The following is a 25,232-nucleotide window of genomic DNA, read 5'->3' as shown; positions in this document are numbered from 1 at the left end:
TGCAGAGGGAAACGTAATATAGTTTGATCATTGGTTTGGGGCATTTAAAAAAAATGATACTGCAGAGGAAAGGGTCTCTGCTTTTAATGAGAGTTTCAGGGTTGATTAAAAAAAGTCCTTAGAAAAGATTTTTTTAAAGTGGCATAACCAGAACTAATTGTTCAGTTTGATGTTTCATAGGCTTTCTCTCCTCCCCCTTTCTCTCTCTCTCTCGATGACTTTTCTTTCAAATGCTGTACCAAGGACTTGGAATTATTAAATATTTACCATAACACTCCATTAAGCCTAGGCTAATTCAAATAACTGTTTTTTTCCCCCTAGCCAACGAAATGTCTGTTTTCTCTAAGACAAACAGTAGACAATCCAAAGCCTCTTAAATCAGAAACCAATTCAGAGGATCACAGGAAGTTGAGTTTAAAGAACATTTTCTACATAAACTTTTAGAGGAAAATAATTAAAATTACAATAGGAAAAAAAAATTAGCAGGCATCTGGGGGAGAACAAGAAGAATGGGAAGGAAGGAGGTAGAACCAGTGAAATGCTGTTGGTTATAACCAGAGCAGTTGACTCACACATGTGGCAGAGCAGGCTGGGAGAGCCTGGTGCCAGAGTGACTGAACTCGGAAGGAATCAGATGACCCCAAAGGCTGGTCCCAATCTGGCCACCCACTCCTACCTTTGTGAATTCACGTAAGGCGCTTCTCTAGTCCTCGTGGTCCTTATCTGTGAAATAAGGGGTCTGGTCAAGAAATGTTCGACAAAACCAAAAAGTGAAATTCTCTCATTGTTGTGGGTGTAGTCTCTTCGGCGAAATGGAGCTTGTCGTGGGCCTGCCACGTGGCCCACTTTTGCATTGCCTCCCCCACGGGGGACGGGCAGCAATGAAGACACAAGGAAAAAGGAGGCAACAGAAAAGAGGACAAATCTGTGAAACTGTCTGTAGCAATGGGCCACGCTGGTGAGCGTGGCTGGTGCACCTCCTACTCGCCATGAAACGGGACCTAGCTCCTTATATTGCAGTTGTGTGTCACTCCCAGCATCCTCCTCTTCTTCTGGGTATTTCCAGGTCATTATTTGTAGGCAGGACGGCTTTGCTAACACTTTGAGGATTTGTTAGGAATGAGCTGGTGACTTTGGCCAAATTTTTATTTTTTCCCTTTGAGGAGGGAAGGATTAACTAACAGCGTTTTGTGTCCTCAGTAGGTTAGGGCTTGATTAATGTGCTTTGACTCACTGCCCAAGTAAGCAGCTGATGGAGCCACAAACCTGGGATCACACTTGTCTAAATTAGCTACATCCCCGAGAGGCAGTGTGTTAGAGGCTTGAAGAGCAACTTAACTCCCTCTTAGTGCACCTGCTGCATAACAAACGATTAGGAAGCGAGAAGCTGGTGAACTGCCGATCGCCAGTGTGAATGTTTTAGCCAAGGACTGTAGGCTCTGTTGGGTTGAGAGGAGAGGGGATTGGAACAAAAGTTGAGATGTCAGGGATTTAGGCTCATCTCTGCCCTTAGCCTGCCTGGGCCACTGTTGCCTGACTCATCTGTGAAACAGTGCTGCTGGGTGAGACCGGCCGACGGGATCGGGCGGGGTGTGTTTGCTCGACCGTCTCCTGTTGAAATGTATCAATCTTGTGCTACTGCCTGGCTTGGGGTTTCCAGTCAGTCTCTCACCTCTTCCCCAGCCCAGCGAAAGGTTCATGGCAGATAGTGGTGAAATTGCTCTCACCCCCCTCCCGGGAAACCCCTCTGGATGACTTCTGAAATGCTGTGATCAGGAATGTATCTCGAGTCCTCTGCCATAAGAGGGTTTTTGTTTGTTTTTTTTGTGCAAGGAATCTGTTCAGAGGCCAAGGGAAAGCTATGGGCCTTCTCATCAGACACATTCACTTAAGGTTTCAGGGAGTTCATGGACTCTGAAGGCTCTTCGGCTAAGAACCCACGCCTTTGGGAAATTCCGTTATTCCATTTACAAGCTGGCATAGGACTGCCGCTCTCCCCAGGAAATGCTAGGCGCTGGGTGTAAAGCACATAAGGAACACAAACAGCCTGAACTTGACTCGGGAATTACGGTGTTCAAGCTGTCCATGAGCCCTGGACGCTACAACTTTGTTCTTGAGACATACGGGTCACTTCCTGGATGGCAGCTGTGTCCTGTGACTGGTTCTGTGCATCATAGACTTACCCGGCACTGTTGGCTAAGGTGGAAAATATCTGTGAGCTCTCGGTTTCCGACGTAAAGTAGGAATATGATATCGTCAAGCTGATCTCTTTGTAATGCAGTGAGTCAAGTTGTATGGCATCCTCTGAGTTTCTCTGACAGGGACACCGGCTAAATTTAAAAGTTCTCAGTTTGGGCTAGTCAAGTAACCGTTCCTGCCCGGGTTCATCGCATCGAGATCACAGGTTCAAATATCAGTGGTATATTATTTTCCTTTTCACTCACACCTTTACATTTTTCACCCCCTTACAAGATCATTCTGGGGATGACCCGTTCTCTGTGTACTTCATCTGTTGGCCACCCCCATCTTGTGTTGGTTTGACTTTCCTGGGGATACGGCACCCCTCCCCCAGAGCCGGCAGGGCCAGGCCCTCCGGCCAAGTTTATTTCCTCTCGGTCTCGAGTGTGGCTGCCGAACGAAGGGTGGACATAAAGAAGCACTGGCTGGGCAGCACCCCTCTTTGAGGTCTTTGGAAATATAAAAGGAGAGGGGAGTGGCAACAGGATTCTGATTCTACTTTGGATACAACAGCTGTTCTTCTGTCTCATAGAAATAAGTTGAAGAAAAGACTCAAAAGCACCAGGCTGGAGTTTCTTTAGCCTCTTTATCCTGTTGCCTTTCCCCAGCTCCCATGGGCTCTAGGTCCACCATTCAGCATTGTGATCACTTCTGATTTGGCACAGTTAGTAAAAGCGGGCTGACCCGTTTGTGGAAGTCGCTGACATTTTATTACGGCCTGCTCAGGATTTAAGTGAATATAATCAACTTTAAATTTCAGGAAAAAAAGTAACTTGCTGTGTTTTCCATTAAAATTTTTATCAGTGAATTTTCTAGCCAGTACAAAAGGAGGTAGCGTAGTAAAACAAAAGCGCGTGTGCCATCCCCCCAGCCTCAGCAGGGCCCGGCGTGTGACCGTCTTGTTTCGTCGGCATCCCGGCGCATTCCGCTTCGTCCTCGAACTCTCGACGCCATTTCAAATGAAGCAAATCCAGAAGTACCGTTTCACCTGTGAATACTTCATTATATACCCCTTAAAGATATAAGAACTCTTTGTAAACTTAACCCCAACCCCAACACCTTAAAAAATGAATGATTCCTTACTATCAAATACCAGTCTTCACCATTCCCCAGTCTCCTCATAATTTATTTTTGTAGTTCATCTGAATTCGGATTCAGGTAAGACCTATGCCCTGAGGTTAGTTGACACATCTCAAGTTTTTTTACTTTCATAGGTTTTCCTCCTTTCTGTCTTGCCATTTTTGCCATCATTGCAGAAACTGGATCGCGTGTCTCCTAGACTTTGCTGTGTTCTGAGTTTTGCTGATAATGTTATTTTTTAAGGAAATAAAACTAGGGCGAGTATTTTTTAAAAAGATGTTTTTCAGTGTCTGTAAATGTTTTACTTTATGCTGCAGACAGTCTGGCTGTGGAGTTTAAATTTTAACTGGGCAGGAAAACCAAAGTATCAGGTGATGTCCCCGCATTTTTATTCCTGCTTTCTCTTCGTTGGAAGACACCCTGGCAGGTCCTGCGCAGGGTGTCACTTCCCCACTGCTGAAATGAACTGGGCAGGAACACGCCGGCCGTTCTTCGTCCACAACACCAGTTATTTTGGGCAGAGAATTACAAGAGCAGTTTTCCCTGTCGAATTGGCAGCGGCAGACTGGGGCAATTGAATGGGCGCCCGAAACCCTTTGGTCCAAACACTCCTCTCTCCCTGTTTGTGGTGGTGAACAGTCTCTGGAGGACGGTTCATTCCAGTAGAAATATGATCGCAGAATTATCTGGGTTGGAAAAGACTTCCTGTGGTCACGTGGCCCCACCTGGTAACCTTAACACACGGGATTCCAGCATCGGTTCTCTCGGAACGAAGCTGCTGGTGAACGGCTCCCATGTCCTGCATCCACACCCTGTGCATTCTCAGTCTGTTTCCTCTTGTCCTTCCGTGAAATGGATTGCTAAATGGCGTTCCGTTCTGCCGTGGAGGTGTGTGCCTCTACACAAACACGTCTGTGCAGATCTTTAATTAAGATTAATTTCAATTCTTTCCTGCTTGCCTTCTGTAGAGACCCCATTCGACAATCTGATAAAGACTTTCATGAAAGATAAGATGTTTAATGTGTACCTTTTGACATATGATGGGATTATCACGGACCGTATTTTTTAGCTACAGTGTGTGCGATGATTAATTGGGTGCATCAGTTTGGCTGGGCCAGTCGGTACACTGATATTTGGTCAGATGTCATTCTGTGTGTATCCGTGGCAGAGTTGTTAGACAAGATTAATATTTACATTGAGGGATTTTGAGTTAAAGCAGGATGCCCTCTATAGTTGTGGGTGGGCTTCCCCCAGTGCACTGAATGCTGAATAGAACAAAAAGGCTGCTTCCCCTGAGCACAGAGCAATTCTCCAGCAGGCCTTCCGGCTGAAACCGTAGCGTCGGCTCTGATTCCGCCGTCTGCTGGACCACCCTGCAGATTTTGGATTTGCCAGTCTCCATAATCACACAAGTTAATTATTCTTATAATAACTTTCTACGTACACCAACTATTGGTTCCATTTCTCTGGAGAACCCTCAACAAATAGCGTGAACAAAAACAAACAAGTATGTGACCCAGTTCCCTCTGGCTGGCTGTTTCTGCAGTGGTGTTTTATTTTAAAGGAATTGGAAGATCATTGGAGTGGCCATCAGAAAAATGAGATTCTGGCTACAACTCTTCTAGCAAACTGCCTGTCAGTCTCTTGACGGGGTTGCTCTCCCGCTCTGAACCTCAGTTTACTGTCTGAGGGGGGAGTTTGAGATAAGGGATACCCGAGTCCCTGATTCCATGAAATGCCAACGTTGAACTTTTGAACATGCTGAGGAAGTATCTAAAGATCCTTCTTCCTAGCCCCGCCCAGTGATAGATAAAGAGAGAAGCCGAGGGTGTATACAGGTAGGGGTGGTGTTCTGAGACCACGGCGGTGTGGGATTGGCTGGGTGGGGTGGGAGGGGCGGGAGATGGGAATCACGAACACGGGGATTCTCTGTGCGCTGGTAGAACATCCTAATCAGTGAAGTGTAAAATGTGGATGAGTGAATGTGTGCATGAAACCCTTCAGGGGTGTCCAGCCTTTTGGCCTCTCTGGGCCACACTGGAGGAAGAAGTTGTCTTGGGCCACACATTAAATACACGACAAGACGTTATTACAAAAAATAATCTCATGATGTTTTAAGTCAATTTATGATTGTGTGTTGGGCCACATTCACAGCCATCCAGGCCTGCGTGCACCCCGCAGGCCGCAGGCCGGACACCCTGCTAGCCTTTGCGCCTTCTCACCTGAGGGCAGATGGTCTAACTCGAGTGGTTCTTAGACTCTTCCCTGCGTTGCAACAAATCTTACTTTGTGCGGGAGGAGTGGGGTGGTGGCGAAGGCTTGCTTGGCAGCTGTGACAAGCCAAGGCCCTATGGCCACACCTGGGGGCTCCAGCCCAGCCAACAGACAGGAAATGCCCGACCCCAAGGACACTGAGCTATTCTTGACCACTGAGATTGGAAGGCACCTCAGACTAGCTCTGGCCAATGGGGTCGAAAGCTGATTTCTCAGTTGCCTTCCTTTTGATCCTTTGTCTTTTTTTCCACTTGGGCTTTCCTCCCCAGGTGAAAACGTAGTGACTGCGAGGAGGAGACCACATCATTTTAGCTTCTTCTGTCTGGCAAGTGGTTATTCCTTAGCTGCAAGAATCTTTTTGCTTTCTCTGTCTGGAATTCACGTTCACCTCATGCAGCCGTCTGCTACTTGAAGGGCTGGCATTTTGGGTTGGACAGTGTGGGTGTAGGACTGAGGAGGTGAGCTGCCCCCTGGGATGCAGACACCTTCTCCTTGCACCTGGAGGCATCCCCTGCAAATAGGCAAGGTGGCTTTCTTTGCCCTCAGGGCTCTTTCTGGTCAGAGTGGGGTGGGAGGACCCTGGTGGCCTTATGCCCTGAGAGGCAGGTTGACTGTTTACCCATTTGGTGCTGAAGACTGACAAATGATTAACCCCCTGGAATCCCTGGTTAGCCCCTGGTTGTGGTCATGAGTTCAGCCTTTGGAATCACAGACTGAAATTGTTTTCCAGTCGTCTACCCAGTGGGGCGGCCCGGCCTGGCCTCCGCTATAGAAGCCCTCCCTTGGGAGAGCGTGGTGCACAGGGGGCGTGGGAAGTGAGCAGGCAGCCTGGGCCTGCGGCAGCGGGGGCGGGGAGGTAAGGCGGGACCGCCAAGGGGACAGGGGGACAGGAAAGGAGCTGCAGCCCAAGGAGGCGGCGGAGAGGGAGCTGCTCCAGGCCAGCCATCTGACCGCTTCCTTCCCCTGACATGAAAGCCCCACCACAGGCCTGGCTGGAGGCCACCTGGCAGTGGCCTTGGCAAATGACTGCCCTGCACCTCCTCCGCACCTCCGGGGCTGGAGGGGAAGAGGGTAGGTGGTGGGTGGGAGAGGTTTTCACTCAGGGCACAGGCTCCCTCCTCTCACAGCTCCTCAGGCAGGCCTGCCAAGTGGTTGCTCCTGTCCTCCTCCTGTGAGGTGCCCTGCCCCTTCCGCCCCGAGGAGCCGGAGGAATAGGAAATGGGATGGCAGGGAGTCCAGAGATGCTGGTGTGAGTCCTGACTCTATCTGGGAACTGTGTCACCTGGAGCTCACCTTACAGAACCTTAGTTTTCTTCACATGTAAAACGGGGTGGGTGACCCTTTCTGAATTATTGGAGGCACATGAGAGACACCTGCTGTAGTGCTGGGTCAGCTGCCCTGGTTGTTCCGGCGGGCGACTGGCCGCAGCAGCACCCCAGTCGGAAGATAGCGTGACAGTGTGGGATCCTGTACCACCAGGAAACCCAGGCGGTGGTTTCTCTTTTAGGAAGGTGGGGAAGAGGTGTGTGCTTCTGTGCCCCAACCCCTTTGCAGGAAATGAGATCAAATCCACATCCATAAAGTGATGGGGGCTCTTGCTGTTGGGAAGGCCCAGACTTTTCAGGGAACCTTAGAGAGGCCATTGGGAGAATGCGCCACCAAACTCGGGTTACATCCCAGTACCCACTCTGCCGCTGGCTTCGCTTCCTCTCCCCCACTCCTTTCCCTCCCCATCCTTCTTTCCCTCACGCCTTATCACGTTTACTTCCACTCTGTAGCAGGATCTTCACATTGATCTGATCAGTCTTTCAAATGGGGTCGAGTTGTCTGGAGTGCACTTAAGCATTCTCCTAGTGACTTTACAGGGTAATAAACATGACCTTTTTTTTTTTTTTTTTTTAGCTGGGGACTATGGGGTGGGAGGAAGGGACATGAAAATATTGCAAGTTCTGCAAGCTAGGATTTGAGCAGTCTTGGCAGAGCTGGCTGATCCCACCCCAAAATGACCTGCATCCAAGGGAAAGGTTTGGCGGCAGTGGTGGTGGCGGTGGTGCTGGTGCTGGTGCTGGTGCTGGTGCTGGTGGGTGTTTGGGGAGTGGTCTCCCTGGATGAACTGACCTGCCTGTCCTCGGACAAACTGGAAGAGGACCCAGATACACTCAGACCCAACCTCCTCCCTGAGCAGAGGAAGCGCAGAGGGGACAGACTCAAAGTCACGCAGCACAGCGGCTGTGCTGGCCCAAACCCAGGGCCATCGTCTATGGCCGCTAATTCAGAGGCTGATGCAGAATTAATCTTGTCTACCTGACTGCTCCCGTCATGACCCCTGTTGTTTTTCCCCTTACACTTCTGTCCCTTCTGAATGGGGAGAAGAGCTCCCTTACGGAGGGTAAAAGTCGGGTTTGTTGAACCATCCACCTCATTAAGCTGTAGGTGTATACTTCCTGTGTACAGGAGGGGTTATCAGCATGTCCAAGCCATATGGAGCTGAGCCTGTTTTCCTTCACCCCAGTTCCCCGAGAAGCTAGCCTCTGCCTGGCCCTTGTGTCCACAAGGTGGGTTACTCATTAATAGAGTCTTTAGCAGCCAGGCCAGAGGAAGCTCTGCTTGTACTGGCCAAAGGCCATGCTTGGTGAATGTAGCTGTGACCCTCAATTTAGCGGGTATGTGTGTGTGTGTGATTTCTTAAATCAAGAGGTTGGCTTAAGTTTCATAACTATCAATTACCATGTCTCCACTACCTGCCGGCTGCTTTTACAGCAATCTTATGTGGTCAGTGGCAGCATACTTGTCTGTGTGGGTGCCGGCTCTGAGGTTCAGCAAGGCTCAGCAACTTGCACAGAGGGAAGTAGCTGACGGAGAGCAGAGGATTTGAACCAAGCCCGTCTAGCCACAAGGCCGTCCCAAGGCCCTGCCGCCCACTCATTATCCAACCCTGGCCTTGCTTAGGAAAACATGTTGCTAGTTTTTATTTTGAGAATGAATGGGAAAGGAGTTGGGACAAAATGTGCTTAGCTATCTGTTGACTGGCAGGCACAGCGTCTAGATAACGTTTCTGAAATTAAGTCATCTAAACTGAGGTCATCCCGTCTCGTCCTTGTCTTCCTTTTTGTTGCTTGTAGAAGAATCGTAGGTTTCCCTTTCATGTGTTTTGTCAGGCTAAAAAGTTGGCTGATGAACAATACATCTTTACTGAAGAATACATAGATGTTCACAAAAACGGGAAAGCTGCCCCGAACAGCACACCAGCTTCTGGGCGAGAATGCGGGCGCTGGAGCACCGGGGTCTGTCTGGGTCCCTGCCCTGCCGCTCAAGATTGGGCGACCTTGAGCTACCCACGAACCTTCTGTGCCTGTTTCCTCATCTCTGAAATTGAAAAAATAATCCCGCCTCTTTGGGGAATTGTTAAGGTGAAATGATGCAAAGCTCCTAGAAGTGACCAAGAGATGTTTGATGAACATTTTAATCATCTGCTGGTTGTCCTCTCTGAATCTGTGTGTACACGTGTAAATACATATGCTAGTGTGCATATACTAATAAACTCAGTGAGACTAATTTTAAACCAACCAGTTTCCATCTTATAATACACAGTGACTGCCCTTCCTTACATCTACGTAGCCTTGCCCGTTACTTGATAGCTGCCCAGAACCCGGAGGTGTGACGGCATGAGTGGAACTGGCTCTGCATTGTGGCGCGTACAGATTTCCAGTCTTGCACGGATGTAATGCATTTGAGAATAAATTGGAGTGGAGGTTGTACAACGGGTGTCCTCGGGTGACGGGAGCGTCCCCCTCTTTTCAGAGCAAACCTGACACTGCCTGTCCCAGTGTGAATGAGGCCATAGACGGGCTCCCTTTGGGAGCTCGGACCCTCCCCCGTCCCGAGTGTGGCAGCACCGTGAACTTGAATGTGCCCACCCTAAGTGGGAGACTCAGATTCTTCCTTTCTCCGCGCTGCCCCTTTAAATCCAGAAAAACCATGTTTCTTTATTTAGTATCTCTGGTATGAATTATGTCTCAGTTCCCAAGAAAGCATAAATCAGAAAGTCCTCTCACTCTGTTTCTGCATCTGAAGTACTTTCTAAGAAGGTGCTCTTACCCTCTCGAACGGGCTTAGAGCTGAACCTGAAGATTCCCTGTTTCCCAGGGTGGACCCCGAAGCCCCACTGGGCAGGACAGAGAGCTGCAGCCACTTCAGTTCCATTCTGGGCCCCATATCTGCCATTTTGGTTGTGTGAGTTTCTGGTGAGACATGTATTTGACTCCTTTACTGATGTAAAGTTCTTCTTGATGGTCTTAGATGGGCAGAAACCATTAATTAGGCCCCCCCTTAGCTTTTCCCCCACCCCGCTGCTGCTTTTAGCCACTAGCAAACCAACAGGTCTTAAAACCTGTTTGAAAACCCCACTCATCTCCCTTCATCCCTCACCTTCGGGGTGTATCATAAATGCAGACTCAGGGAATGCACTTGTGTTTCGCTCCACGAGGCAAGAGCATGATGGGTAGAAGTGGTTTGGGGTTAGTAGTCCTTTGTGGGATAGAACTCATAAAAGGTTTATGACTTTAATGGGGTTTTCTAGAGCCTAATCCTGAGTGTTTGGAGCCTGTCTTTTTTTTTTTTTTAAATTTTTAATCTATGTGTGGTTACTTCTCATATGCCCCCTACTGGGGACCTAGCCTGCAACCCAGGCATGTGCCCTGACTGGGAATTGAACCCGCAACCCTTTGTTTTGCAAGCCAGCATTCAATCCATTGAACCACACCAGCCAGGGCAGAAGCCTGGCATTTTAAACAGAAGGTATTCTAAAGGAACTCAGCTGCATCCCAGGATACTGTTGACTATCTTCCTATGCTGTTTAAGAGAAGGGCTTGAGTTTTCCCTCTGATCTAGGGAGTGGGGCATCTCCAAGAAAGGATATACAATGCTCTTTAGGGCGATAAGTTGGCCAAAATTAGGGTGGTGCCGGTGTGTCTTTGAGGTGCGCTGGAATGGTATCAGGACTTAAAAAGAAAAAGAATGTGTGTACTCATTAAAATGAGAAATCACATGTTTATTCCACATGTGTAAAACGCAGGAGGATCCATTCCTCTCCACAATATTTCCCCTCTGACCTGCGCCTGTGAGGAGGGTTGGGAAGCGTTGTCCACCTTGCACTGAGGAAGACACTGGAGCAGTGAGACTTTCATGGCCTTTCCTTGAGCTCCAGAGTGAGGCTGGCCCAGCCAGCATGGCTCCTGCCCTCCACTGTGAGTCTCTGGAGAGCTGCGGCTGCCTCGGAGAGGTCCCCAGTAGAGGCAGGAAAAGCTCCCGGCCAAGGAAGGGGTGCCTTGCTTAGCCATGTTCTTGTAAGTTCTGTGTGGGGGCTGCTGAGGCAGAGAGCTGGACACTTCTAAGTCTTAATCCAAGATCCTTGACCTATAAACTGCTCCGCTGCTGTGAGCCAAGCTGTGGGAGTGATGGATGGCAGACGTAAATTATTTTTGGCTCCATTGCTCAGCTCAGTCTTGGCAGGGGGCCCTTTAAATTTGAAATGTAAACTGACGTCTACAAAAGATTTAGGAATCTGAGGTCATTTTCTCCCTACAGTTCCCATGTCGGCCCGTTCTGTAGAGGGGTCACTGATGACGCCAGGCATGTGCTTTTTTAAGGGCTCTCGACAACTAAAGTATACGTGTTATAAGGTGAACTACGTAATGGGACGGCTTCTAATAGAGAGGGTCCCTGCATCCCTTCCATCCACCTCCCACAGACCTATGAAAGCTTGGTCCTCATCACAAAGCCAGGCTGGAGCTGCTGCTGGTGACATGGTCTTAGACCAGCAATTCGTGTGCCATTGCTTCTGTCATTCTTGTGTCCTGAGTGTGCTTTACACTCATCATTAGCTAGAATCCTCACAAGATTGCCGTGGACTTGAGGATGGCAAGGCTCCACCCCCACCCCGGCTTTACTGAGGTGTAATTGGTCAATACAAATTGTGTAGACTTAAAGGCAAGCTTTAATAAGAGTAAGGGACGTATGGAACTTTGAGGCAGCGGAATTGGTTTGAACCCCACTGTACTGCCTACATGTCAGCCTTGGGCTAGTGGGTCTTCTTTTCCAGCATCATTTTCTCAGCTGTAACATGGGATACCATCGTTACCCCTTGGTTAAAGCTACAAAGCCATGTCAATAGAATCATTCACTAAACAGGTGGAAACAGATCAGAGTGTGGTCCAGTGAGAGTTGGCCTAGAGCCTCAGGTTGACCCCTCTGTTCCTCTGGCACCCAGACCAGCCTCCTTTGCACTCAGAAGTATTAACCTTAAAACGTGAGGGGGAGCGGAGATTTACCATCTGAACCTTGGAACTCTACATTTTATTGGACTATACCTCCGGAATTCAAAGGTAGACATGGTGAGGGAATAAGGCCAATCTGACGTGACCTTTATCTGTGTGTTTTGTCTGGAGCAGGGATTCCGGGTCTCCTCCCTTGCCCTGTTCCTCTCGGATGGAACAAGAAGACAAACAGGGTGTGTGTGAAGCCCTGGATTCAGAAGACACAGGGATGGGCTCCGATTTTGAGAACTCCGAGGACAGGGAAGGGGACCCAGAAGAGAGAGAAATGGGTTCTCGTGCACAGGATGCGGACAGGAGAGGCGGCCACCCAGAGCAGGAAAGGGGCCCCGGCCCGCAGGGTGAAGCTCCAAGAGAGGACTCCGAGGAGCGGGAACTGGTGCCTGGCATGTGCGCAGGTGAGGAGACAGCGGGAGTTCCCAGGGAAGCCACCGCACTTACTTTTTTCTAGTTCCTCTGCAGTTGCCACTGGGGCAGCATTCTTGTGAGGGAGCTCTCCAGAGGAGACCAGTGAGCTGAACCTGTACCATCTAAGGCCTGAGAAACACCCTTTTCTTCAGTCCAGTGTGAGGTGGGCGGTTCTGGTAAACGGGTGAAGAGTGCTTTCATTGGCGCAGAGCACTTGACACTACACAGAACACTGCAATAGATCAATACTTGGAACAACACAGGAGGCAGCACGGATGATATCAGAACCTACCTTATCGGGCTATTGGGAGAGTTAGGTGAATGGCTGCACGGAAAGGCTTACGAGGTGCAGTACCGAGCAACGTATTCAGATGTTTACAATTATTGTTACCATCTTTTGGCAGATAAACAGACTCAGTGGTGAGAGACCAGCCCAGGTTCATGTGACTAATTCTGGGTGCCCAACGGCTCTTGCTATTCCTGACCTGGAAACAATGCATGCTGGGACCCCCTCTGTATTCAGCGCTGTCTTGGGCTTTCCTTACTTTACCCTGCTCTGTGCACGCCTCGGGGACAGAAATGAGCTGAAACACCTTACGCCCTGGACTGGGAGATTACATTCTTCACCCTGTAACTAACCCATCCTGGGCCCCAGCCATGCACACAAGCACGTGCTTTTTCATTTCCAGTGCCTTTCTGCAAGGCCCTCTGCTTGGGCATAAGCAGCCAGAGATAGATGTGTGTGCTGGATCAGCCTCTTAAGCTGGGCTCACTAGCTCCAGGCCCCGTGCTCACTTCCCCTTTCCCCCTACATCTTCCTCACCCTTCTTAGATAGTAAGGCTCTGAAGTTGGGGCTGTGTTTGGTGTATTGTTCCACCTTAAGCTGTTACAGAATGACCAATCACAGATTTAAAAATCAGTCTGGGGCCTGGTTAGGCCTGGGTAGGCCAGGTGGTCTTTTCTTGTGATTCACTTGGAGTGGTCTTACCTTTTGAGGCCAGGCCCCTGAAAGGCATGAGTCACTCTTACAGTGAGCACAGCCCTTCCGAGATCCCACCTAGTCCGGACTTGACCACTTCAAGCAGACTGTCAAGCCCTCAGGTGGCTCTAATGCACAAAGCCTTGGGGAAAGTGGATGGGGCCCCGGGCCCAGAGGCAGCTACCAAGAACTGGTGAGCCCAGGGAGCAGGTGCTTAACCTTTGCCCAGGTTTCCGAGCGTACTCTCCTTTAAGCCTTTCTTCCCCAGGAGACACCAGGTGGAATCTCAGGGGTTTTGGAGAGTGAGGTTGGGAGTACCCCCGGGGAGGGGATTAATTACACCGTGGCCCACACTCTTCTCGGGTTACTTTTTGACCTCCAGGTATAGTCACCCCCATTGTCACCTTTTGCTGTTGCAGAGGGGCTGCTGAGTGAGGAAGAAGGGGTTGCTCTCCGCGAGGAAGAGAATGACCGGTCTGGTGTAGCTGAGATGGCCGTGTTCCCAGGACTGTCTGTGTCTGAGAGCATATCCCGGAGTCCCCGGGAAGAGGAGGAGGAGAGCGCCCGTGAGAACCGGCTGGAGGAGGAAGAGGAGCAGCCACCCCGGCCCGTGCTCCCCTGGAGGCGGCACCTCTCCCTGGGAAGTAGGCACCGAGGTGACAAGCCGGCCCATCGCCGCTTCCGACGTCTCCACCACCCTATGGCAATGGACCTCGGGGAGCTGGACAGCCTGATGGCTAGCATCATGGATTCGCCCACCATCTGCCCCGACTGTGGAGAGAGCTTCAGCCCGGGTGCCGCCTTCCTGCAGCACCAGCGCATCCACCGCCTGGCAGAGGCAGCCGCAGCAGCCACTCTGGAACCCTTCGGCCTGACGGGCGAGTGCGGCGCAGTGGTGGGCGTGGCCGGGGGCTTCGGGGCGGGGCCTGCGCTGGCCCGGCCCCCGCGCGAGAAGCCTTTCCGCTGCGGAGAGTGCGGCAAGGGTTTCAGCCGCAACACCTACCTGACCAACCACTTGCGCTTGCACACGGGTGAGCGGCCCAACCTGTGTGCCGACTGCGGCAAGAGCTTCAGCTGGCGTGCGGACCTGCTCAAGCACCGGCGGCTGCACACCGGCGAGAAGCCCTACCCGTGCCCCGAGTGCGGCGAGGCCTTCAGCCTCAGCTCGCACCTGCTGAGCCACCGGCGCGCGCACGCCGCGGCCAGCGGTGCGGGACCCGCCGCGCTGCGGCCGTTCGCCTGCGGCGAGTGCGGCAAGGGTTTCGTGCGCCGCTCGCACCTGGCTAACCACCAGCGCATCCACACGGGCGAGAAGCCGCACGGCTGCGGCGAGTGTGGCAAGCGCTTCAGCTGGCGCTCGGACCTGGTGAAGCACCAGCGCGTGCACACGGGCGAGAAGCCCTACATGTGCTCTGAGTGCGGCGAGACCTTCAGCGTCAGCTCGCACCTCTTCACGCACAAGCGCACGCACTCGGGCGAGCGGCCCTACGTGTGCCGGGAGTGTGGCAAGGGCTTCGGCCGCAACTCGCACCTGGTCAACCACCTGCGCGTGCACACCGGCGAGAAGCCCTTTCGCTGCGGTCAGTGCGAGAAGCGCTTCAGTGACTTCTCGACGCTGACGCAGCACCAGCGCACGCACACGGGCGAGAAACCCTACACGTGCATCGAGTGTGGCAAGAGCTTCATCCAGAGCTCGCACCTGATCCGCCACCGCCGCATCCACACCGGCAACAAGCCGCACAAGTGCGCGGGCTGTGGCAAGGGCTTCCGCTACAAAACGCACCTCGCGCAGCACCAGAAGCTTCACCTGTGCTAGGGCTGGGCCTGAGGGAGGCTGACCTCCCGGGAGCATTTGGGGCCCAGATGTCCTGGGGACAGACCCTATAGAAAGAAATGGGAAGGGGCGGGAGGGACAATCTGAGAGCAACTGGGGACCTATTGGTGTTAGGGGGTCCTGAAAGGGAGGGTTGATTAAGAGGTGTTCTTTGGGGTGTTCTATTCTTGCCTGCCTCCTCCCCGACGAAGAAATGTTTGGGAGATGTGCTTGAGCATGCTGACTTCTCAGGCACGCTGTAGGAGCAGAGTGGGCACTTTGAGGACCTTGAAGAAGGGGAGTTAGGCGGCAGGGGAGGGAACAGGATGGCCGGAATAGAGTGGGTTGGGCTGTGATGGCCTGTGGGAATCAGGGGAGAGGGCGTGGTTGGAGTGAGGGTTACAGGGTACAATAAAAAGCCAGTGTGGATCATTCTATCCTGGTCCCGCCAGGTGTTGAGCCACCCTTTGCCCTGTCCTCCCCTTCACCCCTCCAACATCAGCTCTAGTCCTACAAAAAAGTAGAGGAACCTAGCCAGTCCTGTAAGGAATGATATAGTGTATGCTCTTCATTTCTCTGAGCCACAGTTAGCTGCTATTTTGAGGTGTCCAGGGGATACTGGGCAGAAAAGCTACACACCCTCATTTCAACAGTAAAACTCAGAGATTCATTCATAACTGGTCGTCAGATCTAGGATGCCCTGGCCCCACCTCTGGCTCATTGCTACTTCCTTTGAAATGTTCTAGCTTCATGCTGGGGCAAGGTGGTCTGTGTGAGTTAGCAGACCCTGGCCCCCAGTGTCAGGTGTGTGCCCGGCTCCACGTTTCCTTCAGGTCTCACTTGTGATCTTTTATGTGCAGGGAAATGGAACAATCCCAGCTCTATGTGACTTCTCTTCCCCAGGTCAGCTGGGTCCTCATTTCAGGTGAACCTCAGACCGTCAACAGTTGACCCAGTGACCTGCTACAAAGGTCAGCCAGCTCAAGAGTTTTGCTGGCCTTGTGTGAGAAACACAGGGAAGTGGAGTTCGCATGCTGGGGCACACGTCTCCTTGGTCTCATTTGCCTTTGTGTTGTGTCTTGCACCCCTCCTCCTCCATAGCATGGGGGAAATCACGGAAGCCCCACCTCCACCCCTATTGGTTTGGGCTCTGGTCTGAGTAGAAACTTGTTTTTCCTACACAGGGAGGCACGGTAGAAAGCTCCAGGCTTTATACAAGAAGGGCACAAGCAGGGAGAGGTGTACATGCAGAATTGCCAAATAGCACAAGCAATGAATGTTTCCTGGTTCTGGAAATGCCAAACTAGCACTTTTATATTTGTAAAGTGCTTTATGCTTTTTAACGATTGTTAGTTGTTTCTCACATCTCTGTGAGGTAGATCAGTATTATGACCCTTGTCTTAGGGAAGGCCTGGGGACAGGAGTGCTGAATGCAGTTCTGAGGAGAGGCTGCGATGGCGTGGGTAGGTGTGGTCTCACCTTTTGTGCTCTCCAGCTCGGCTGCTAGGATGACTTACCTGTTGCGATTTATATAATAAACCAAGGACACTGAAAATTCGTATGCTTGATGGAAATTTTAAGGCTAGTCTAGAAGGGCCAAAGATGTCCTTGTTGACAAAGCTGGTCTTTGTCACATAGTTAGGGTGTCCTAGGTATGTTACATTTCTATTAGGTGGCTGTAGTTAGATGACTCTTGTGTAGATTTCAGTTGCCTGTGCTGAAATCCCTCACCTAGGCGGGCCTTTAGACGTTAGAGTTGTGGAAAGCAGCCTGTTTTATTCACTAGTGATTGTTACCCTGTGCTTTTCATGGAAGCATCTTCATAAACTGTTGGGCACATGTGAAGGGAAAAAAGACAACTACAAGGTTGTTTTTACAATTTAGCAAATTTTATGGGGATGCCAGTAATTTATACTTGATCCGCTGTAGTCTAGCAAAGGACCTCTTGGGGGGCTGTAGGAAAGCATGTTTTTGTCATTATAAAAAACACTTTAAAAATCCTGAAAATTGTGGGCTTGTATAATGCTTGTTAATCTTGCCCTCTCAATCAGACTATTGTTATTCAGAAATGCAAATAGATTTTCAAAATAGAGGTAGTTTTGGAAGACACTAATTTTTTTAAAATTTTCTTTTAGTTGAGAGTAATGAGCAAAGCAAGTGTCCATTCTTTATTCTGAATTTTATAGTCTGAATACGAAGTGTATGAGGCTCACGTGAAAATAATATAGCCCTTTTGTAGGTAATCTTATCCCTTTGGGGTTTTTTTTTTCCATGCACATCTACCTCTTCCAGCTGTTTTAAGTTCTTTCAAGTCTGTGCCTATGAAATGTCATTGAACTTTTGATTCTTCATGGGTTGACCATCCACTTGATGGATTAGTTGGCCTTTTGCCGCCATGGTTCGACTATTGCACAGTCTCATCTGCATCAATTCCATTACATATTAGCAGCTTTTGAGAAAGGGTTCAACAGGGAGGGGAGATTGAAGCAATGGAAAGTAATTTAGAGGTCATGGAAATCTCTGGAGTTCATTGACCGCTCTGGATCTTCCTGTTAGGGTGGATCAGAGTCAGCTTCTACTTCAGTATCCCCTCCCTGAGCAAACCTCTGTGCGGAAGGAAACAGACCAACCATCCACACCCACCCTTACGGTGCATCTAAAATGTGATTCCATTTTTCTCACAATTCTTCAGGGAACATATCTGCGTTTCTTGTATTTAGTTTTAGGATAATATTTCTCAAGCAAACCCTGTTGACTGTGGTTCACCCTTACAAATGTTCATCTGAAGACTCCTACCAACCCATTCATGAAGGTGGAGACAAGTGCATCATTTGTTTCCTGGGAGTTTGGTCAAGTGCAGGCTGCCCTTTCCTGAGCAAAATCTGGAGCAGATTAAATAGGTTCAGTGGCTTGCTTAACTCTTGAGCTCCCAGTGGGGAGGAGAAGATGACAAGTTAACCCCTTGAGCCATGTGGTCTCTTCGAGATCAAGAGGCTGTACATATGTGAAAAAGTACAAATTAGGGACCTGTGTTCATAGACAATCTGAACTGTGTTTCTCAAATTTGTGCACACTTTCCTTCACTGTAATGTTATTTTACAGCTGTTTGTTAAAATAGTGAATAATTTAATGACCCTGAAAGTAACAGGTTTTGTGTGTGTGTGTGTGTGCGTGTGCTTGTGTATGTGAGATTTGCCTTATTTTCAGGTTGTTTTATTTAATGATGGTTCCCTGGACAGCATTCTGGTGTTCAAGCAAACCAATATGGAATATTTGTCATTAAATCCTTATCTGTCTTTTACCATGTCATTCGTTATTCTTTATTTGTCACCCATTAAATGTTAGTTCAATCTATTGAAGCTGTGTTCACAAATGCAAATAGATATTCAAAATACAGATAGTGTGCCCTGGCTGGTGTGGGTCAGTAGATTAAGTGCCAACCTGCAAACCGAAGGGTCACCGGTTTGATTCCCAGTCAGGGCACATGCCTGGGTTGTGGGCCAGATGCCCAATAGGGGGTGTGCAAGAGGCAACCACACACTGATGTTTCTTTCTCTCTTTTTTCCTCCATTCCCCTCTGTCAAAAAATAAATAAAATCTTAAAATATATAGATAGATAGATAGATAGATAGATAGAGTCTGTTAGAACAGGGGTCAGCAAAGCACCAAATCCAGCCTGCTTCTTTTTGTAAATTAAAATTGTATTACAAGACAGACCCATATGGCTTTGCTTGCATATTGTCTGCGGCTGCTTTTGGACCACAGTGACAGGGCTGAGTAGTTGGGACAGGGGGTCTGTGGCCCACAATCCTTGTGATCTGGTTCTTCACAGAGAAAGTTGCTGACTCCTGTGTTAAAATGTTCAGGTGGATGAGGTCATCCTGGGAATGGCTGATACCTAATAATCTTCCCATTCTAACCAATAACTCCGTGCGGCACTTCTGTACTGATGCTGCTCGGAGATGTTGGGAGTGTGTTAACGTCATACCATTGGTATCGATTTCCAAAGATCTGTGTGTCGTTCCTTGTAAGAACCGATCTGTGCGAAATTTTGGCTGTGGGTAGGAGAAGGTACTCACAGAGAAAGGGAGGCAGTGTTAGGTCTCATCTCTAATCTATTAAAAAATGGTTTCCTGAATCACATAACAAAGTATTTTCTTTCTCCCAGTTCTCAGAAATGTAATGGCTACTGGTAATACTGACTGCAACGTACCAGCTATGCTGGCCTTTTGCTCGAAATACTTTTTGCTAGTCTCCACCCAACTTCATAGAAACAATGAGACAGCAGTTTGTAAGGAAGGCATTAATGAGAAATAGAAAAGAGAAAGCATGAAAACACCTTATTTTCTTTTAATGACCACAACTACCTCCTTGTGTGAATGTCCTCGAGCCCCTTCCGTGCTGACCAGGGCCAGCGAGTGCAGGGTCCAGGCCCTGATCCTGGTCCTGGTCCTGGTCCTGGTCCTGCGAGGAGGCGGCAGCCCTGTGATCACACTGTTCCTTCCCGAGCCTGAGCCTTCCAGCCTGAAGCACCCACCAGTCTAGCTTCTGGGCCCTGGGAAAACCACAGGTGTGTCCTGGGAAGATGATGTGGCACCAAGTACTTGCTCAGTGCCCCGTGGGGACAGCAGTGCACCTGGTCTGGGCCACACCGTGAAAAGATGCTCAGCCTGCCTGCTGTCAGAGCAGGCCTGTCCAGTTCCAGTCCGAGTTGTACCTGGTCAACTTGGAATTCTTGGGGCTTGATAGTTTCATACAGGAATTTTCTTAACCTTAACTGCACTGTAGAATTACATGGAGAGCTTTAAAAACAAGCAGAAACAAACTATTCAGAGATTGATTAATTGGTGTGGGGTGAAGTCCAATTACGTGTAATTTTATAAGTGTTTCCTAAGCAACCAACGGACAACCGGATTGAAGAGTCTGTAGGACCAGTTAGGTACCTTCTTTCTCAGGGAGTACGGTAAGTAAAACTTAAAGCCTCAAGTCCTCTCGTCTGCTAAGGGCATTGTCAGAGGCAGCAGGCTTTGCTGCCTGTCTATTCTTGGTAGGCCTGCCTTCCACACACGCCTTCTCCAAAACAGTTAAAGACAAATTAGGAAGGTCAAGAGAAAACACTTGTCTTTGAAATTCATTGGATAGGGCCAGATAGCTGTTGCAGGTGGCTGCTGGGACTCCACCAGTCATAGACTGTCTTCCTTCCTCCCGCCCTCCTTCCCTTCCATCCTATTGGTTGTACTGCTTAGTGGCTTGACAATCAAATACTTTACATAGTACTCCAGCACCCCACTGGCACCACACATAGCTAACCAATGTTATTGACTGTACTTCCTATGCTTTGCTTACTTCCCCATGGCTATTTTGTAACTATCAATTCGTGCGCCTTAGTCTTAGTGCCTTCACCTCTTCACCCAGGGCTCCAGCCCCACTGCCTTCTGGCAGCCACCAGTTCTCTTTCTGTATCTCTTCGTCTGTTTCTGCATTTGCTGTCTCTGTGCACTTAATGGAGCAAAATTCAGTGCCGTACTCCGTTTCGCAGGTGCTCTTGGCAGTGGAGTTTCCTAAATTTTGTTCCTTGGGGGAAAGGGGAGGGGTGCACCCATCAGGTCTCCAGTCTGAATGAACTATCGCCCGCTGGGCTCTTGTTTCTCAGGCAGTGCCCCAAGTGTCTGCAGATCACAATTCCCTGCCTGTGTTTTCGAGGTCACTTCTAACCCGAAGCACATTCCAATGGCTTTGCATTTCCAACTGCCCCACTGAGATCCAGGCCCCTAGGGGTCTATAGTCCCCTCTGTGTCCATCCGGTGACCTGCCTCATCACAGAAGCTGGGAGGCTCAGGTTGGGGAATCAGAGGTGAGTGGCGAAGTTTTTCATGAAACAAGTAGCCTTGTGCTTAGGAAGGTTGACAAACACACCAGTGTATGTGCAGTATCAAGCTGGCGTTCCCACGCGTGGGTGCAGGGGTTTCATCCTGCATGAAGGGTCTGATGGCCCCAGGCCTCGCCAGTTGCCGGAGAGTGGGGATTCCGTGGGAGCAGTTCCTTTATTCACAGGAGGTTCTCCCCTGAGATCTCTTCCCTGGCCCTTGAGGGCTGGGGTGATTCTTCTGCAGGGGTATTCCCATAATGTCCTATATGTGTTTCCTGTGTACAGGCGGCTTCCCCTTGAGGTTGTGGTTCATAGGAGGAGAGACCCCAAGAAAGAAGTCCATTCATAACCGTGCTGAGTGCTCATGGGCCGGGACAGCACTAGATGCTGGGGCTCCAGGGGTGGGGGTGGGGGAGCTCACATGTGCTATAGGAACTATTTTGCACACTGTGAGTATGCCTTTGGGGAATTGGTCCCTGGTAGGGTGAGGGCTGGGGGGATAGGAGGACTTTCTTAATAAGGCTTCAAGTATTACCCCTGGGCAAAATGGTACCTTCACGAAGTCTCAGGATGAAGAAGAGGACGTGTGAACTGTAAGTTGGGGTCACTGCAGGTGTGATTCAGGCTGTGTCCACTACCTGACTTGGCTGAGTGGGGGGAAGGTGTGTGACTTTGGAAAGGCTCATGAAACTAAGGGGCTGCTAAGGGATCTGGCTAGATGTTTCTTTTGTTAGATCTACTGTAGGAAGTGTCTGAGTCAAACCGAAACTCGGCAGACGAAGACCGTCCCCAGACTTCGGCTGAAGCAGCACTCCTGCTCTCTGGGTTGAAGTTAATGGACATTGCGGAGTCATGGACATGACTTCACAGCCACAGGCTGCTGGAGGTCACTGTCCGATGTTGCTGCAGCCACATGTGCAGACTTGATCTTGGCCTCCTCTGTCCAGTGGAAAGATGCAGGTGTGAGGTCTGGGGAGGTTAAATAAAATAACAAATGTGAAGGTTCCTGGAAGATTCAGTGCAGAGGAAGAACGGAGGGACCAGCCCAGCTGCCCCTTTGTGGGCATGCTGTTCTGGGGAGAGTGCAGGGCAGAGCCTTGGTGTTCACTGGCCGTGGTCTTGAGCAAGGCTCAGATTTCTCTGCTTCCTAGTCAGGAGGCACTATCTCCACGGACTCTCCCTACTCTAACGCCTAGTGGTTGTCAAAGAGCTTAAAGCCCATTTGGTAAACATCTGTAGCTTAATGAAAGAATGACGTGAGAACTTGTCTAAATCCACATGGGTTTGCGGCTCTCATGGGATGTCAGAGGCAGGAGGAAACCGATATCTGGTGGGGCCCTGTTTGGTCCCTGGACTTGATCCTCTACAGCTAGAGGGGCATTGTGTCCCTTTACCGATGAGGTCCAGGTGCCCAGAGAGCCGGGGAGGGTTAGGAAACCACATTCGAAGCTTCGGCTTCACACCAACAAACCAGTCCTCAAGGGGAGGGCTGTCCACAGGGCTGCTGCAGAAATGTGGAGGCACCAGACGATATGCAACTGACTCACAGCTGCCCAGTGTCCCTGGGAACAGAACCAAGAAATGGGCCACCACCTTCATTCAGCAGATAAGGAAACAGACCCAGGAAAGGAAAGGGATTTGCCTAACTCTGACGGCAAAATGAAAAGAAAACCCATTTCCATTCTTCATGCAGGATGTTGCTTCCATGAGCTGAGGTTAGAGCATCGGAACTATACAGTCTTCATAGAAGGTACAGACAGCTGGAGTGCTGGTTAGGCCTTCCCTCTGCCCTCTTTCCAATGTTCCCTCTCAGCCTTTTTTTCCTCCTTAACAGATGTGTTGGCAGGGCGGCCTCCTGGCTTGGTGCCCCCTTCGCCTCCAGGAGGCTGTGCCTTACCCTGCTCCCTTTCTCAGCACTGAGCTCTCAGGCCAAGCTCCGGTGGGTGTGGAGCCCAACTTCGTCTTTCTTAGGAGACAATCATACATGGACAACCTTCACTCCACTCCCCCAAATCGTGTTGTTTTTTTCCTGGTTCTTTAAGAACATCGCCTTCCTTCCTTCCTCCCTTCACTCCATGTGTTGACTGAGTGTTCATTCATTCTGAGCCAGATGTGGGGATACAGCAGCACACGGGTGGTGAGTACGGGGTCCCTGCGGTGCCTTCCCGGAGCCCACAGTCCAGCCGAGGAGACGGGTTAATAAGCAGCCACCCTGGACTGTGACAGGTGCATGGCGGGGGCAGCCTTCTCCCCTCCCTGGAAGGCAGGAGGCTCCCTGCAGGAGGCGCAGCCCGAAGCACCAAGAGTGAAGGGTGTCAAGGGAACGGAACTGGTTGCAGACAGGAGCAGGCGTGGTGGGAGCTTGGTGACCGCTCCGCCACAAGTGAAGTGACAACAGAAAGTTCATGATTTCATTGGGCCCACTTCCTCATTTTCTAATGTTATTACAGTCATGATTGTTATTACATTTTCAGTTAAATATATATATATATATATATATATATGAGCAAAAATGGACAATTTAATGTGGCACAACCCACCACTGATCTTCTGAGAATGGTTGTTGTTAAGGTCATTAAGGAATCTTATACAAAGCATTTGGCCATAATTGAAACCCATTAAATTTGCTAGACTCTGAAACATCTAAAAGTGACTTTCGGTTTCCCAGTTCAACTGATGCTGTCTACTATCTCCTACAAGGCAGAGACAATTGCTTTCTCTTGGAGAAGCGATTTTATCAACATGAATGAAAGCATCAAGATATCATGTTGCTTTAACATTGACCGAAAACAAATGACTAAGGTTTAAAGAGAAAGGAAGTGAAAACCTTACTGTAATTATTATTTCAAAGAACCGTCAAAATATCAGAACCAAAAAGAACTCAGAACTTCACCCTTGGAATAGAGTTAATAGGTCACTCTAGCCAGTCATACTTTTAAATGTATGCTCCAACTAATCTTTAATTTATCTTTAATTTAATCTTTAATTTATGTTTACAAAATCAATAGTAATACTAATAATAAAATTCTCATGAAAAAACAGTATTTATTAGCTCTATTAACTCTATTAACTCTAGACCTATTAACTGGAGTTATAGTAGACAACATCAGTTGCACTGAGAAACAGAAAGTCACTCTTAGATGTTGTGGAGTCTAGCATATTTATTAGAAATCCTGAGCCTGACAACACCGACAGCTTCCTTACAATCTATTATGTTGTATCATTCAGAGATTCTTTAGTTTTTTTACCCCAATCTATTATTTTAAAACATGGTTAAGCAGATCTATGAAGTCACTGAAGACAATTAACGTAAGTAGTACACAGGTGCCCATTAATTTGACAAATGCATCTTTTCGGTAACTCTTACAAAGACGTCATCAGTCCCTTCGCGGGGTCCGTTGTGTCTACACGTCGTGGGTGCAGGAGGGGGACTGGGGTGGAATCAGGAACTTGAAGTCACTCATTTGAGATGTGAAATTACATGTGCTACTGATGTAACAGGTAAAATAGACGTGTGGTTCTTAACATCTTAATACTCTTTTTTTAAATCCTCACCAGAGGACATTTTGTCATTGCTTTTTTTCTTTAGAAAGAGAGAGGAAGGGAGAGAGAGGCATTGATTGGTTGTCTCCCACAAGTGCTCGGACCTGTGATTGTAGGTGCCTAGACCAGGGGTGGAACCTGGAACCTAGGTAGGTGCCCTGACTGGGATTGAACCTGCAACCTTTCGGTTACCGGGTGCTCCACCACATCGGTGAGGGCAACACCTTAACATTCTTAACAAAATAGCCCTAATCCTGCCAGTTGTTATTATTACAGAGTTTATAGCTGCCTTCCTAACTCCTCCTTAGCATAGTTTGAAAATGTGTTGATTGCTGTTTTTAAAAAGTTTACTGAAATTAGTTTATAAGATCTAGGAAAGCCCTAATGGGCACTACTTTCCTCAAAATGGATGTAAGAAATATAAATTCTATAACAGCATTATTTATCCTGGTTCAGTTCTTATGGGTTGCCTTGTTCATTTTATGATGCAATTAATAAAAACATTTTCTTCTTTACAAAATAAAAAATTACACATGCTACACAGACTTTATTAATCAATTCACCAGATATGAAATAAACACTATTTATAAGCCAGAAACTTGTTTAGTTATTGGCGATTTGGGAATGAACGCTGCAGGCCAAGGCCCTGTGTTTATAGACATTTCATTCTAGAATCCTGATATGGGTGTTAAATC

General features: G+C 49.1%; 1 protein-coding gene across 2 annotated transcripts in view; it reads left to right on the top strand.

The window, feature by feature from the left end:
• The window catches only part of ZNF697 (zinc finger protein 697), a 28,909-nt gene extending 10,483 nt beyond the window's left edge, over positions 1-18,426 (top strand). Inside the window, exons 2-3 of one of the 2 annotated variants that reach the window (XM_036015841.1) lie at positions 12,042-12,322; positions 13,732-18,426. In XM_036015841.1, coding sequence (XP_035871734.1) covers positions 12,079-12,322; positions 13,732-15,128 — 1,641 coding nt within the window. In that variant the 5' untranslated portion in view covers positions 12,042-12,078 and the 3' untranslated portion in view covers positions 15,129-18,426. Of the gene's footprint in view, positions 1-10,692; positions 12,323-13,731 lie in introns of those variants that run through there. The other variant, XM_028503259.2, reaches the window with a different exon arrangement.
• Positions 18,427-25,232: the final 6,806 nt, after the last annotated feature.

The sequence above is a fragment of the Phyllostomus discolor genome, chromosome 14, assembly GCF_004126475.2.
Source record: "Phyllostomus discolor isolate MPI-MPIP mPhyDis1 chromosome 14, mPhyDis1.pri.v3, whole genome shotgun sequence".
Classification (NCBI taxonomy): Eukaryota; Metazoa; Chordata; class Mammalia; order Chiroptera; family Phyllostomidae; genus Phyllostomus; species Phyllostomus discolor.
This window is presented reverse-complemented; position numbering and strand designations above follow the sequence as displayed.